The sequence below is a fragment of the Tachysurus fulvidraco genome, chromosome 5, assembly GCF_022655615.1.
Source record: "Tachysurus fulvidraco isolate hzauxx_2018 chromosome 5, HZAU_PFXX_2.0, whole genome shotgun sequence".
In the NCBI taxonomy this organism is placed as follows: Eukaryota; Metazoa; Chordata; class Actinopteri; order Siluriformes; family Bagridae; genus Tachysurus; species Tachysurus fulvidraco.
The window spans coordinates 2,762,754-2,778,834 of record NC_062522.1 but is presented as its reverse complement, the minus strand read 5'-3'; the positions used below and the strand labels follow the sequence as shown (position 1 = coordinate 2,778,834).

Below are 16,081 nucleotides of genomic sequence, written 5' to 3'. Positions count from 1 at the left end.
AGTGGATTCAGCTGCTTCATATTTACTCTGTTAAACACAAAACTGCTGCCACTCATCTGTGACTTTATCTTAATTACACACACACACACACACACACACACACACACACACACACACACACACACACACACACACACACACACACAGTGGTCAAGATTTTTTCACTTTAAAACCCAGCTGGCAAAGTTACACAGACAACAAATGACCACCGAAGTGACAAAAATAAAACCTTTTACTTCCAAACCTTCCGCTCCAGCAGAACTCGGAGACGCCGGACGCAATACAAACAGCTAGGAAAAGGAAAACTTACAAGTTAATAATGTTACAAATACATTTTAAGGATAAAAATAAATATAACGTAATGAAATGTTTAATAATATTAAAAGTCATTTTAAGGAAATAGTTCTTTAGACTGTACACATGTGTACAAACGGTGTGGCTTGAAAGTTATTAACACTTTAGAGATTCCTATATTTCTGTATAAATGTGACCCAAATCAAGTCCTAAAAGAAAACAAATTAAAACAAAATCAAACAAACGAGCAAAAAAAATGAGACTTTATTTAATTAACGAGAAAAATGATCCGACGTTACAGATCTCTGACTGGCAGAAATATGTGAACCTTTACTTCAGTATCTGTTGTAGGGATGCACCGATACCACCCTTTCTCTTCCGATCCGATCCCGATACCAGAGTTTACCGTTATCGGCCGATCCCGATCCGATACCTGTGTTCTTTTCTACCTTTAAAACTAAAGAATGTAAACAACTCGTTTAGTTATTAAGATTTATTTGTTTCTGGTAAAGAAATACAAAAATGTCCTTATTACTGGATGAAAACTGACAACACAAGAAACCTTAATAAAGTATTAATGCAGTAACAAACAGAACATTTAACAGTTAGTGGTATAACAATCTAAACCATATATACTGTAATTATTACATTATATTATTTTCTGAAGAAAAGACAATATTTTAAAGTGAATATTATATTAGAACTCTTTAAACAGGATGTAAAGTGTATTAAACAGTAAACCTCACACCCAAATGAGCGACATGTTTAACACACTGAGGTAAACAGAAAGGACGCCTGATAAACTTGTCTGTCTGTCGCAGGCGGTTGTGACATATTTACTATAAAATGTATTAGATTTATTTACATTCATGTCATTTAATATATAAGTGTATTTTTCTTATAAGTTTAAGTGATAATCTGTGATGTTTGCTGTTCGTTAATCAACCACCACGGGCGTCGGCCGTAAATAAAAAGTGGGCGTGTCCTGTCACACACACACACATAATGGTTCAATGCTGTAGGTAAAACATGGAATGGAGTTTAATTTATTAGGGCATTCCTCAAGCGGAACGGATTCGACTGGCGGAATAAAAAAAGACATATGCGCTGAATAAAGACGGTAAAAGTGGGTGGGTCCAATATTATTGGTCTTAAAAAAGTGGGCGGGTCCTGTCCCACCCACATATAATGGTTCCGACGCCCATGGACACGGGTATCGGATTTGGATCGGTCACGCACCACCGATACCCGATCCACTCAAAATGCTTGAATCGGCGTCGATACCGATCCAAAAAATCAGATCGGTACATCCCTAATCTGTTGTGACTCTTTGTACAGCAATAAACTGTAAGTACCTGTAGAACTCGGCAAGATCTTGAACTCTCTACACCAAACTCGACCGGCTCCTTTAGGGTGAGACGCTGAGACTTGGTGTACCGACTGGCCTTCCGGTTGTCCCGCAGCCCCGCCCACAAAATATGCAAAATCCAAAAACTTTTTACAACATGGACATGTGACGTATCAAAACACTCGGAACAACGAGGAAAACTTCCTCAAGAGTATTCGGATGACGTCACATGCTCGTCTCCACTTACCTCCAAATGTTTTGGCACCCTAGCTTTGTCTACTTGCTTCCAAAAGTCACACTGACCCTTATGTCCACTCGTCTCCTAAAAGCACCGGCCTTTGCGAATACTCGCTTCGTCAAAGCCGACATCTGAGTTTGTCGCGACGAACTTTACAAATCTAGTTTGACCTTGAAATTAAATACTAATCCAGTTTCACATACTTTTGCCTCTCACAGATCTATAACATTTTCCTGAATAAAATAAATTAACGGAGTATAATATATTTGTCTGATCTGTTTGATTGTGTTCACTTTGTTTGCTTTTGGGACTTGAGAGTAAATCTGATGTTTGAGTCAAATGTATGCAGAAATATAGATGTTTATAGAGGTTTCACAAGCAACACGGTATAATTATATTTGTTCATTTATTAGAACAATTATTAAACATACGGATACATGACGTTTCATCTGCACTGTGGATTTTAGTGCGGTGTTTTTGTTTTTGTCTTTCGAACGAGTAAAACGTTTCAGTTCGTCTGAATTGAACCGTTTCATGGGCGGAGCTACGGATGAGCTCAGTTTGTGATGTCACGACTACTTCAGAACAATGACCTCTGATGTACAAAAGACCAGAAATCGGAGAAACTTCAGATGTTATAAAGAATCAGGAGTCTCGTTTGCACACAGGAACCCGTGAGCTAGTTTACTTGCAGCTAGTTACCCACCCGGCTAGCGAAGCTAGGTGACGTTAATGGTATTAAGCCAGCAGTGAGGACTGGATCACACGGGGAACTGCATTGTTATGGAATTTTATTATTGAGGTTCAAGATTTCAAGATTTATTTATTTATTTATTTATTTTGTATTTTTCTGTGTTCTGTGTGTGTGTGTGTTTTCTGTGTGTGTGTGAGTTTTCCGTGTTCTGTGTGTGTGTGTTCTGTGTTCTGTGTGTGTTTTCTGTGGTGTGTGTGTTTTCTGTGGTGTGTGTGTTCTGTGTTCTGTGTGTGTTTTCTGTGGTGTGTGTGTGTGTGTGTGTGTGTTTTCTGTGTTCTGTGTGTGTGTGTTCTGTGTCTGTGTGTGTGTGTGTTCTGTGTCTGTGTGTGTGGGTGTTCTGTGTGTGTGTGGGGGTGTTCTGTGTGTGTGTGGGGGTGTTTTCTGTGTTCTGTGGGTGTGTTTTCTGTTCTGTGTTGTGCGCGTGTGTGTTCTGTTGTGTGTGTGTGTGTGTGTGTGTTCTGTTGTGTGTGTGTGTGTGTGTGTGTGTGTGTTCTGTTGTGTGTGTGTGTGTGTGTTCTGTTGTGTGTGTGTGTGTGTGTGTGTGTTCTGTTGTGTGTGTGTGTGTGTGTTCTGTTGTGTGTGTGTGTTCTGTTGTGTGTGTGTGTGTTCTGTTGTGTGTGTGTGTGTGTTCTGTTGTGTGTGTGTGTGTGTTCTGTTGTGTGTGTGTGTGTTCTGTTGTGTGTGTGTGTGTTCTGTTGTGTGTGTGTGTGTGTGTTCTGTTGTGTGTGTGTGTGTGTGTGTTCTGTTGTGTGTGTGTGTGTGTTCTGTTGTGTGTGTGTGTGTGTGTGTGTGTGTGTGTGTGTTGTGTTGTTTAGTGTTGCTGTTTCTGTGTTATGTGTTGTGTGTGTGTTTTCTGCTGTTCTGTGTTGTGTTTGTGGTTGTTTCTGTGTTTTAGTGTTTGTGTTTGTTTTCTGGTGTCCTGTGTTGTGTGTGTCCTCTGTGTGTGTCTTGTGTGTGTGTGGTGTTTTCTGGTGTGTGTGTGTGTGTGGTTTTAGTGTGTGGTGTTTTCTTGATGTGTTCTGTGTTGTCTGTTGTGTGTTTCTGGTGTTATGTGTGTTATGTGTGGTGTGTGTTTTAGTGTTGTGGGTGTGTGTGTGTGTTTTATGTGTTATGTGTTGTGTGTGGTTATGTGTGTGTTTCTTGTGTTATGTGTTGGTGTGTGGGTGTTTATGTGTTTGTGTGTGTGGGTGGTTTTATGGTTATGTGTGTGTGTTTTCTGTGTGTTATGTGTATGTGTGTGTGTTTTATGGTGTGTGTGGTGTTTCTGTTGTTGTGTGTTTTGTGTGTATGTGTTGTGTGGTGGTCTGGTGTGTGTGTTTCTTGTTATGTGTTGTGTGTGTGTGTGCTGGTGGTGTGTGTGTGTGGGGTGTGTTCTGGTGTGTGTGTGTGTTGTTGTGTCTGTTGTGTGTGTGTGTGTTTGTGTTCTGTTGTCGTTGTGTGTGTGTGTGTTCTGTGGTGTGTGTGTGTGTGTGTGTTTGTTGTGTGTGTGTAGTGTTCTGTTGGGTGCGGAGCGAGGGCGGGCGGGGGGCGTGGGGGGGGAGCGAGGGTGGGGGGGCGCGAGGGTGAGTGAGAGTGGGCGGTGAGGGGGCGTGTGGTGAGGGGTGTGTGTGGGGGGTGAGTGGGGGGGAGTGGGGGAGGGGGGTGTGAGAGGCGAGGGTCGGTGGGAGGTGAGTGTGGGACGTGGAGGTGCGCGCAGTGGGGAGGGTGTGTGCGGAGCTGTGGTGTGACGGGTGTGGGTGGGGTGTATGGGGCGCGAGGGGTGGGGCGTGAGTGGGGTGTGGGTGCGGGTGTGATGTGTTGTGTTGTGTGTGTGTGTGTGTGTTTTCTGTGTTCTGTGTGTGTGTGTTCTGTGTGTGTTCTGTGTGTGTGTATGTTCTGTGTGTGTGTGTGTGTGTGTGTGTGTGTGTGTTCTGTTTGTGTGTGTGTTCTGTTTGTGTGTGTGTTCTGTTTGTGTGTGTGTTCTGTTTGTGTGTGTGTGTGTTCTGTGTGTGTGTGTTCTGTGTGTGTGTTCTGTGTGTGTGTGTGTGTGTTCTGTGTGTGTGTGTTCTGTGTTCTGTGTGTGTTCTGTGTTCTGTGTGTGTGTGTTCTGTGTTCTGTGTGTTCTGTGTGTGTGTGTTCTGTGTGTGTGTGTTCTGTGTGTGTGTGTTCTGTGTTCTGTGTGTGTGTGTTCTGTGTGTGTGTGTTCTGTGTGTGTGTGTGTTCTGTGTGTGTGTGTGTTCTGTGTGTGTTCTGTGTTCTGTGTGTGTGTGTGTGTGTGTGTGTGTGTGTGTGTGTGTGTGTGTGTGTTTTAAAAATTAAGTATTAATCAGTTATTATTTAACTAGCTAATCCAATTTTATTACATATACTTGTGATACTTTATTCCTAATCAGAATGACTGACTATTTTGCTGTTCTCCAAAATAAGCCCTGATCTGGAGTTTCTCACGTTAGACTTTAATAATCATCTAAACGCAGCTCCTCTTTGTAGAAGACGACACACGGCGAATCGTCTGCCTGCGTTTCTACGCTGTAATCGTGGGGGATTCGGTAGACGAGTGTGATAAAGACATGATGTGATTTGTTACATCTTCTGTAGACGAGTGTGATAAAGACATGATGTGATTTGTTACATCTTCTGTAGACGAGTGTGATAAAGACATGATGTGATTTGTTACATCTTCTGTAGACGAGTGTGATAAAGACATGATGTGACTTGTTACATCTTCTGTAGACGAGTGTGATAAAGACATGATGTGACTTGTTACATCTTCTGTAGACGAGTGTGATAAAGACATGATGTGACTTGTTACATCTTCTGTCCCAGTGTGATTTCCAGCAGGTCTGAGTGTCTGAATGAAGGTTTTTTCTTTTTCAGGACACTGAGTTCGACCCCATGAAGTACAACAGTGTTATCGAGTGCGAGAAGCCAAACAACGACCTGAACCGTTTCCGTGGTTACATGTAAGTACAGAATGCTTAAACACACCGTAACCCGGAAGTTTGTTCAGTAACTGATTATTTAGCTCTGAGTGTGTGTGAGTGTCTGTCTGTAACCTTCCTGAGTTTAATAACATCTCACAGAGCTCCGCCCACTCTAACCAACCACATCTCAGCCAATCAGAGAGCAGAGCTCCGCCCACTCTAACCAACCACATCTCAGCCAATCAGAGAGCAGAGATCCGCCCACTCTAACCAACCACATCTCAGCCAATCAGAGAGCAGAGATCCGCCCACTCTAACCAAACCACATCTCAGCCAATCAGAGAGCAGAGATCTGCCCACTCTAACCAACCACATCTCACCCAATCAGAGAGCAGAGCTCCAGCCAATCAGAGAGCAGAAATCCGCCCAATCTAACTAAACCACATCTCACCCAATCAGAGAGCAGAGCTCCAGCAAATCAGAGAGCAGAGATCCGCCCAATCTAACCAAACCACATCTCAGCCAATCAGAGAGCAGAGCTCCAGCCAATCAGAGGGCAGAGATCCGCCCAATCAAACCAAACCACATCTCAGCCAATCAGAGAGCAGAGATCCACCCAATCTAACCAAACCACATCTCAGCCAATCAGAGAGCAGAGCTCCAGCCAATCAGAGAGCAGAGATCCGCCCAATCAAACCAAACCACATCTCAGCCAATCAGAGAGCAGAGATCCACCCAATCAAACCAAACCACATCTCAGCCAATCAGAGAGCAGAGATCCACCCAATCTAACCAAACCACATCTCAGCCAATCAGAGAGCAGAGCTCCTTTTTTAAAGGATTCCTGCAGAAAAAAACAAAGAGAAAACCTACACGAGTTCACACATTACTGAAGACTCGGACAAATCCAATCAGTGATCTATTTTATCTGTAGCTCCGCCCAACTAAAGTAGGAGTCGGTTTCATTTTGATGGTGAAATAAAGGAGTGAGGTTTATTTCGTCTCGTCTCTGGACTGATAACAGTGTGTTCCACCTTAGGGAGGTTTAACCTGAGGTTACCTTTAATTACAGCAAGTACCGCATGGTACCTTTGCTTTTTGTGTGTGTGCGTGTGTGTGTGAAGGTGCGTGTGTGTGTGAAGGTGCGTGTGTGTGTGAAGGTGTGTGTGTGTGTGAAGGTGTGTGTGTTTTAAAGGTGTAGAAGAGCAGCAGATGAAGACTTTGTGCTGATGGTAGCAGGGCAGTGAGTCAGCTGACAGGGTGGAGAATTATTATGACATTTATATCTCAGTGTGATGGAGAACAGATGCTGCTGGTGTGCAACCAACGCTCTGTTACCCCAGAGAACATCTGCCAATGAGGAGGATGAAAGGCCCAGGGCTGTGTGTGTGTGTGTGTTTGTTTGTTTGTGTGTGTGTGTGTGTGTGTGTGTGGTTCTGTTGGACGAGCTGTTCCTCCTGCTCCTCTTCATGCTGATGCTGCATGTGTGATGGGGTGAAGCCACTGCTCTGATCTGTCCACAGCCTGAGGCACTGTTATTAATCTGCACTGTGTTTTATGAAATAACAGGTGTGTGTGTGTGTGTGTGTGTGTGTGTGTGTGTGTGTGTGTGTGTGTGTGTGTGAGACAGACTCCATCGTAATGGAAGGAGAGATGGTCTCTACAAAGACAACCTGCTGCTCAGAGGCTGCACCATTCGTAACACAGAGGAAGCTGTGGGCATCGTCATCTATGCAGGTAACAAGTCACCTAGTTGAAGCCCCGCCCACTCTAATCCACTCCTGTTCAGAGCTCCACCCACATTTCCACAACACTGTTTTCCCGGTCGGAGACCTGTCACCGTCACCTCATCCCAGCGTCGGTCAGTCAGTGTCGTTGTCACTTAATGACACTTTGTTCTGTTCAGGTCATGAAACTAAAGCCATGTTAAACAACAACGGGCCGCGATACAAACGCAGTAAACTGGAGCGGAGGATGAACGTCGACGTCTTCTGGTGTGTCATCATCCTGCTGGTCATGTGTCTGTTCTCTGCCATCGGTACGTAGAGTTTATACACACACACACACACACACACACACACACACACACACACACACACATCTCTCTACAGAACACATACACAACCACATCACTAACCAGCATCTTCTGTGTTGTTGTTGTTTTGTTTGTGCTGTGTGTGTGTGTGTGTGTTTTCTGTGTGTGTGTGTTTTCTGTGTGTGTGTGTTTTCTGTGTGTGTGTGTTTTCTGTGTGTGTGTGTGTGTGTGACTGTGTGACTGTGTGTGTGTGTGTGTGTGACTGTGTGTGTGTGTGTGTTTTCTGTGTGTGTGTGTGTGTTTTCTGTGTGTGTGTGTGTGTTTTCTGTGTGTGTGTGTGACTGTGTGTGAGACTGTGTGTGTGTGTGTGTGTGTGTGTGTGACTGTGTGTGTGTGTGTGTGTTTTCTGTGTGTGTGTGTGTGTTTTCTGTGTGTGTGTGTGTGTTTTCTGTGTGTGTGTGTGTTTTCTGTGTGTGTGTGTGTGTGTAGGTCACGGTTTGTGGATGTTTCAGTACGGTGATAAGAGGCCGGTGTTTGATGTTCTGAGTCCTGAGGGAACTGATCTGTCTCCTGTGGTCTCGGCTGTGTATCTGTTCCTCACCATGATCATCGTGTTCCAGGTGAGAAGCAGCTGCAGCTGAGACGAGCTGAACATCACTGAAGCACCAAACTGAACAGATTCTCCTTTGTAGTTTAGATGTTTTATTCCTTTATTCTACACAATATTATAATAAATCTATTTTACATTTATTTATTAAATATATGTTTAATAATCAGTTTAATTATTCAGTTGTTTTTATATTTTATATTGTTCTAGAAGTTCAGTGCTGAAAATGTAATGGCAATTTATTTTAATGAAGAAAATTCACAATTTGTATAAACTTTATTATTAAAGTGAAGCTTGTGTAGGAGTGGAGGTGTGTGTGTGTGTGTGTGTGTGTGTGTGTGTGTGTAGGAGTGGAGGTGTGTGTGTGGAGGTGTGTAGGAGTGGAGGTGTGTGTGTGGAGGTGTGTAGGAGTGGAGGTGTGTGTGTGTGTGTGTGTGTGTAGGAGTGGAGGTGTGTGTGTGTGTGTGTGTAGGAGTGGAGGTGTGTGTGTGGAGGTGTGTGTGTGTGTGTAGGAGTGGAGGTGTGTGTGTGTGTGTAGGAGTGGAGGTGTGTGTGTGTGGCGTGAGCGTGTGTGTGTGTGTGTGTCTGTGTAGGTGTGGCGGGGTGTGTGTGTGTGTGTGTCTGTGTTGGAGTGGTGGTGTGTGTGTGTGTGTGTGTGTAGGAGTGGAGGTGTGTGTGTGTGTAGGAGTGGCGGGTGTTGTGTGGTGGTGGTTGTGGGGGGGGGCGGGTGTGTGTGTGTGGGTGGGGTGTGTGTGTGAGGGTGGGGTGTGTGTGTTAGGGTGGCGTGGTGTGTGTGTGTGTAGGAGTGGAGGTGTGTGTGTGTGTGTGTGTGTCTGTGTAGGAGTGGAGGTGTGTGTGTGTGTGTGTGTCTGTGTAGGAGTGGAGGTGTGTGTGTGTGTTGTGTGGTGTGAGGTGTGTGTGGTGTGGGTGTGTGTGTGGTGTGTGTGTGTGTGTGTGTGTGTGTAGGAGTGGTGGTGTGTGTGTGTGTGTGTGTGTGTGGAGGTGTGAGTGTGTGTGTGGAGTGGGTGGGTGTGTGTGTGTGTGTGGAGTGGGTGTGTGTGTGTGTGTGTATTGTGTTGGTGTGTGCGGTGTGTGGGTGGGGTGTGTGTGTGGTGTGTGTGTGGTGTGTGTGTGTGGTGTGCGTGGGGGTTGTGTGTGTGTGTCGGCGTGGCGGTGTGTGTGTGTGTGTGGAGTTGGGGTGGGTGTGTGTGTGTGGAGTTGGGGTGTGTGTGTGTGTGTGGAGTTGGGGTGTGTGTGTGTGTGTGTGGAGTTGGGGTGTGTGTGTGTGTGTGGAGTTGGGGTGTGTGTGTGTGTGTGGATTTGGGTGTGTGTGTGTGTGTGTAGGAGGGGGTGTGTGTGTGTGTAGGAGGGGGTGTGTGTGTAGGAGTGGGTGTGTGTGTGTAGGAGTGGAGGTGTGTGTGTGTGTGTAGGAGTGGAGGTGTGTGTGTGTGTGTGTGTGTGTAGGAGTGGAGGTGTGTGTGTGTGTAGGAGTGGAGGTGTGTGTGTGTGTGTGTGTGTGTAGGAGTGGAGGTGTGTGTGTGTAGGAGTGGAGGTGTGTGTGTGTGTGTGTGTGTAGGAGTGGAGGTGTGTGTGTGTGTGTGTAGGAGTGGAGGTGTGTGTGTGTGTGTGTGTGTAGGAGTGGAGGTGTGTGTGTGTGTGTGTGTAGGAGTGGAGGTGTGTGTGTGTGTAGGAGTGGAGGTGTGTCATCATCTCCATCACTCCTGTTGGTGTTAACCCCTGATGTTCCTCCTGATGCCCAGGTGCTGATCCCCATCTCACTCTTCGTCTCCATCGAGATTGTGAAGATCTGCCAGGTTTACTTCATCCACCAGGACGTGGAGCTGTATGACGAGGAGACGGACTCTCACCTGCAGTGTCGAGCTCTCAACATCACAGAGGATCTCGGCCAGATGCAGTACATCTTCTCTGATAAGACGGGAACGCTCACCGAGAACAAGATGGTGTTCCGTCGCTGCACCGTGGCTGGAGTCGAGTACTCGCATGACGCTAACGGTTAGCATGAGCTCGCTAACGTTAACCACTCAAATCAGTCAGCAGTTTCAAATCACACTGAAACTAATCACATTTATTTATTTATTTATTTATAATCGATTCATTAAAACTAATCTTTTTTTAAAATATAAATCATTATTATTTCAATAATTATTTAATTATCTACAATATTCACGCTATGTCCGTAGCCCCTAGACAGGACAGATAGGCTCCACCCTCTTTTCCTTATAAGGTCATGTGTAGTTTTGAACAGTGGGTCCAATGGAACAATGCTGAAGTTATTTTGTGGTGTTCAAAAGTAAAGCGGAACAAATGACATTTTTTTTGTTTTTTATTGTTTAGAAACTTAATTTCTCAAATTCTGTGCAAATTTAAATTCATGATATGTGGAATTTTTGTTGAGTTCATGGATCTGCATCACACACACACACACAGACACACATACACACACACAGACAGAGAGAGACACACACGCACACACACACACATGCACACACACACACACATACACGGAGACACACACACACACACACACACAGAGACACAGACACACACAGACCGAGAGAGAGAGACATGCACACACACACACATACACACACACAGACACACATACACATACACACACAGACAGAGAGAGACACACATACACATACACACACACACACAGACACACATACACACACAGACAGAGAGAGAGAGACATGCACACACACACACATACACACACACAGACAGAGAGAGACACACATACACATACACACACACATACACATACACGGAGACACACACACACAGAGAGAGAGAGACACACACACATACACACACACACATACACATGCACACACACACAGACACACACACACGCACACACACACACACAGAGACACAGACACACACACAGACTCACAAACACTAACACATATAAACACTCACACACTCACACACACACACTCACAGACACACACTCACACACACACTACACACACACACACACACACTCACATAGACACACAAACACTCACACACACACTAGACACACACTCACAGACACACACTCACACACACTACACACACACACACACTCACACACACACACACACACACTACACACACACACTCACACACGCACTACACACACACACACACACACACACACACACACACGTTACAGACTGAATGTCATCAGTCACTCATGTTGTGTATCTCTGGTCTACACTGAGTGTGAAACTTTATATCAGTGTGACGTAACAAATCCGGAGTGTTTTTACTTTATAAACATGTCAGTGTTTGTGTGCCGCTGCAGCGCGGAGGCTGGCGATGATGTACCAGGACGTGGACTCTGAGGAGGAGGAGTGTGTGTCTCACGGAGGAACTTTACCCAGGAGAGACAGTGTGTGTAGTCAACACAGCGGCCGAGTCGTCCTGCGCTCACAGAGCACCAAATCACACCGACGCACAGGGAGCAGAGCCGAGGCCAAGAGGGCCAGCATCCTGTCCAAACACACCGCCTTCAGCAGCCCCATGGTACACACACACACACACACACACACACACACACACTACACACACAAGCATCCTGTCCAAACACACCGCCTTCAGCAGCCCCATGGTACACACACACACACACACACACACACACACACACTACACACACAAGAAAGCATCCTGTCCAACCATGCACCGCCTTCAGCAGCCCCCATGGTACACACACACACACACACACACACACACTACACACACAAGCATCCTGTCCAAACACACCGCCTTCAGCAGCCCCATGGTACACACACACACACACACACACACACACACTACACACACAAGCATCCTGTCCAAACACACCGCCTTCAGCAGCCCCATGGTACACACACACACACACACACACACACTACACACACAAGCATCCTGTCCACACACACTACACACACAAGCATCCTGTCCAAACACACCGCCTTCAGCAGCCCCATGGTACACACACACACACACACACACACTACACACACAAGCATCCTGTCCAAACACACCGCCTTCAGCAGCCCCATGGTATACACACACACACACACACACACACACACTACACACACAAGCATCCTGTCCAAACACACCGCCTTCAGCAGCCCCATGGTATACACACACACACACACACACACACACACACACACTACACACACAAGCATCCTGTCCAAACACACCGCCTTCAGCAGCCCCATGGTACACACACACACACACACACACACACTACACACACAAGCATCCTGTCCAAACACACCGCCTTCAGCAGCCCCATGGTACACACACACACACACACACACACACACACACTACACACACAAGCATCCTGTCCAAACACACCGCCTTCAGCAGCCCCATGGTACACACACACACACACACACACACACACACACTACACACACAAGCATCCTGTCCAAACACACCGCCTTCAGCAGCCCCATGGTACACACACACACACACACACACACACACACACACTACACACACAAGCATCCTGTCCAAACACACCGCCTTCAGCAGCCCCATGGTACACACACACACACTACACACACTACACACACACAAGCATCCTGTCCAAACACACCACCTTCAGCAGCCCCATGGTACACACACACACACAGACTACACACACACACACACACACACTACACACACACACACTACACACACAAGCATCCTGTCCAAACACACCGGAAACTCACACACACACCACACATGCACAGACTACATCACACACACACTACAACACTACAGAATCTCTCTCACTCACACACACACACACACACACACACACTACACACACACAAGCATCCTGTCCAAACACACCGCCTTCAGCAGCCCCATGGTACACACACACACAGACTACACACACACACACACACTACACACACAAGCATCATCCTGTCCAAACACACCGCCTTCAGCAGCCCCATGGTACACACACACTACACACACACAAGCATCCTGTCCAAACACACCGCCTTCAGCAGCCCCATGGTACACACACACACACACACACTACACACACACACACACACACACACACACAATACACACACAAGCATCCTGTCCAAACACACCGCCTTCAGCAGCCCCATGGTACACACACACTACACACACACACACACACACACACACACTACACACACAAGCATCCTGTCCAAACACACCGCCTTCAGCAGCCCCATGGTACACACACACACACACACACACTACACACACAAGCATCCTGTCCAAACACACCGCCTTCAGCAGCCCCATGGTATACACACACACACACACACACTACACACACAAGCATCCTGTCCAAACACACCGCCTTCAGCAGCCCCATGGTACACACACACACACACACACTACACACACAAGCATCCTGTCCAAACACACCTCCGTCTTCAGATCCATCATACACACACACACACACACTACACACACACACACACACACACACTACACACACAAGCATCCTGTCCAAACACACCGCCTTCAGCAGCCCCATGGTACACACACACAGACTACACACACACACACACACACACACACACACACTACACACACAAGCATCCTGTCCAAACACACCGCCTTCAGCAGCCCCATGGTACACACACACACACAGACTACACACACACACACACACACACACTACACACACACACACACTACACACACAAGCATCCTGTCCAAACACACCGGAAACTCACACACACACCACACATGCACAGACTACATCACACACACACTACAACACTACAGAATCTCACTCACACACACACACACACACACACACACACACACACACACACACACTACACACACAAGCATCATCCTGTCCAAACACACCGCCTTCAGCAGCCCCATGGTACACACACACACAGACTACACACACACACACTACACACACAAGCATCATCCTGTCCAAACACACCGCCTTCAGCAGCCCCATGGTACACACACACACACTACACACACACACTACACACACACAAGCATCCTGTCCAAACACACCGCCTTCAGCAGCCCCATGGTACACACACACACACACTACACACACACACACACACACACACACACAATACACACACAAGCATCCTGTCCAAACACACCGCCTTCAGCAGCCCCATGGTACACACACACACTACACACACACACACACACTATACACACATAAACATCCTGTCCAAACACACCGCCTTCAGCAGGCCCATGGTACACACACACTACACACACACACACACACTACACACACAAGCATCCTGTCCAAACACACCGGAAACTCACACACACACCACACATGCACAGACTACATCACACACACACTACAACACTACAGAATCACACACACACACACACACACTACACCACACACTACAACGCTACAGAAACTCACTCACACACAATCACACAACACCACACACACTACAACACCACACACATTTTTAACACCACACACACACTACAAAACCACACCCACCATACAACACCACAAACACTAAATCACATACACACACTACTACAACACACATACTTTCAACACACAAAAGTACAACACAAACTACAATACACACACTCACACTACATCACACACTCACAACCCCGCATACAAACGTACAATACACACACTTACTAACACACTGATGTGTCTGTGCAGACCTAAATAAAGTTAGTTCTGCTTTACAGTTTACTTGTTTATCTTTCTGCAGATCTCTAATAAATAAAGTCAATGCTAAGTGTTATGAGTCATTGACTTTAATTTAGCAACATTTCTGAGGAAAGTCAGAGGTAATTGTGAAGTTTGGGACTTTAGCAAGCTAGCATTCAGCTTCCAGTCTAAAATACTGTGGGGGGGGGAGTCGAATGCTGTTGCTAAGCAACGAGAACAATATTCTCTTATGACTAAGGGATTAGCTCGCTAGCTGCACACAGATGAAAACAAATATCTAAACTTAATGAGAACATCAACATAAAGTAATAAATGTATACTATAATTATTTAGCACTTAGCATCGATCGCTAACCAAATGACCTTTGCACTAAAAATCTTCTTCACATGTAGTGTGTTTAAATGACTAGCTGGTTAGCAGACACAGGAAGTGTAGCATGATCTGAACGTTGGAATGTTCTCGCTGTAACGGCTCTGTAGGAGAAAGACATCACTCCAGACCCTCAGCTGATGGAGAAGGTGAACGAGTGCGGCAGTCAGATGGAGTTCATGCGCTTCCACAATCAGCTCCTCAGCCAGATTCCTCCTGATCTGTGTGACGTCTTCGACTTCTTCATCGCTCTCACCATCTGCAACACGGTGGTCGTGTCGTCGCCCAATCAGCCGCGGCAGAAGGTGAGTCTGTGTGTTCACCCTGATCCCTGACTGGTCCCAGTGGGAGTCTGACCTGTGTGACCAGTATGAGCCTCAGTGGAGCTGATCGACGTGATTTATGATGTGAAATGAAATGTATCACCGTGTCATTGTGGTGTTGTTGTGTGTGTGTTTCTGTAGTGTTGTAGTGTGTGTGTTTCTGTAGTGTTGTAGTGTGTGTGTTTCTGTAGTGTTGTAGTGTGTGTGTTTCTGTAGTGTTGTAGTGTGTGTGTTTCTGTAGTGTTGTAGTGTGTGTGGTGTTGAAAAATGTGTGTGTTTGTGGTGTTGAAAAATGTGTGTGTGGTGTTGTTGTGTGCGTGGTGTGTGTGTGTGTGTGAGGTGTTGTTGTTGTAGTGTGCATGTGTGTGTGTTGGAGTGTGTGTGTGAGGTGTTGTTGTTGTAGTGTGTGAGGTGTTGTTGTTGTAGTGTGTGTGTGTGTTGGAGTGTGTGTGTGTGTGTTGGAGTGTGTGTGTGTTGGAGTGTGTGTGTGTTGGAGTGTGTGTGGGTGCGTGTGTTGGTGTGTGT

The 16,081-nt window shown here is 46.1% G+C and overlaps 1 protein-coding gene across 3 annotated transcripts in view; it reads left to right on the top strand.

Moving 5' to 3' along the window:
* Nucleotides 1-16,081, top strand: part of atp10a (ATPase phospholipid transporting 10A) — a 60,610-nt gene that overhangs the window by 11,983 nt on the left and 32,546 nt on the right. For all 3 annotated transcript variants that reach the window (XM_047813662.1, XM_027174102.2, XM_027174103.2), the window contains exons 3-9: nt 5,491-5,576; nt 7,168-7,274; nt 7,444-7,575; nt 8,062-8,192; nt 9,940-10,192; nt 11,496-11,716; nt 15,344-15,538. In XM_047813662.1, the coding sequence (XP_047669618.1) occupies nt 5,491-5,576; nt 7,168-7,274; nt 7,444-7,575; nt 8,062-8,192; nt 9,940-10,192; nt 11,496-11,716; nt 15,344-15,538 (1,125 nt within the window). The remainder of the gene's footprint in view (nt 1-5,490; nt 5,577-7,167; nt 7,275-7,443; nt 7,576-8,061; nt 8,193-9,939; nt 10,193-11,495; nt 11,717-15,343; nt 15,539-16,081) is intronic.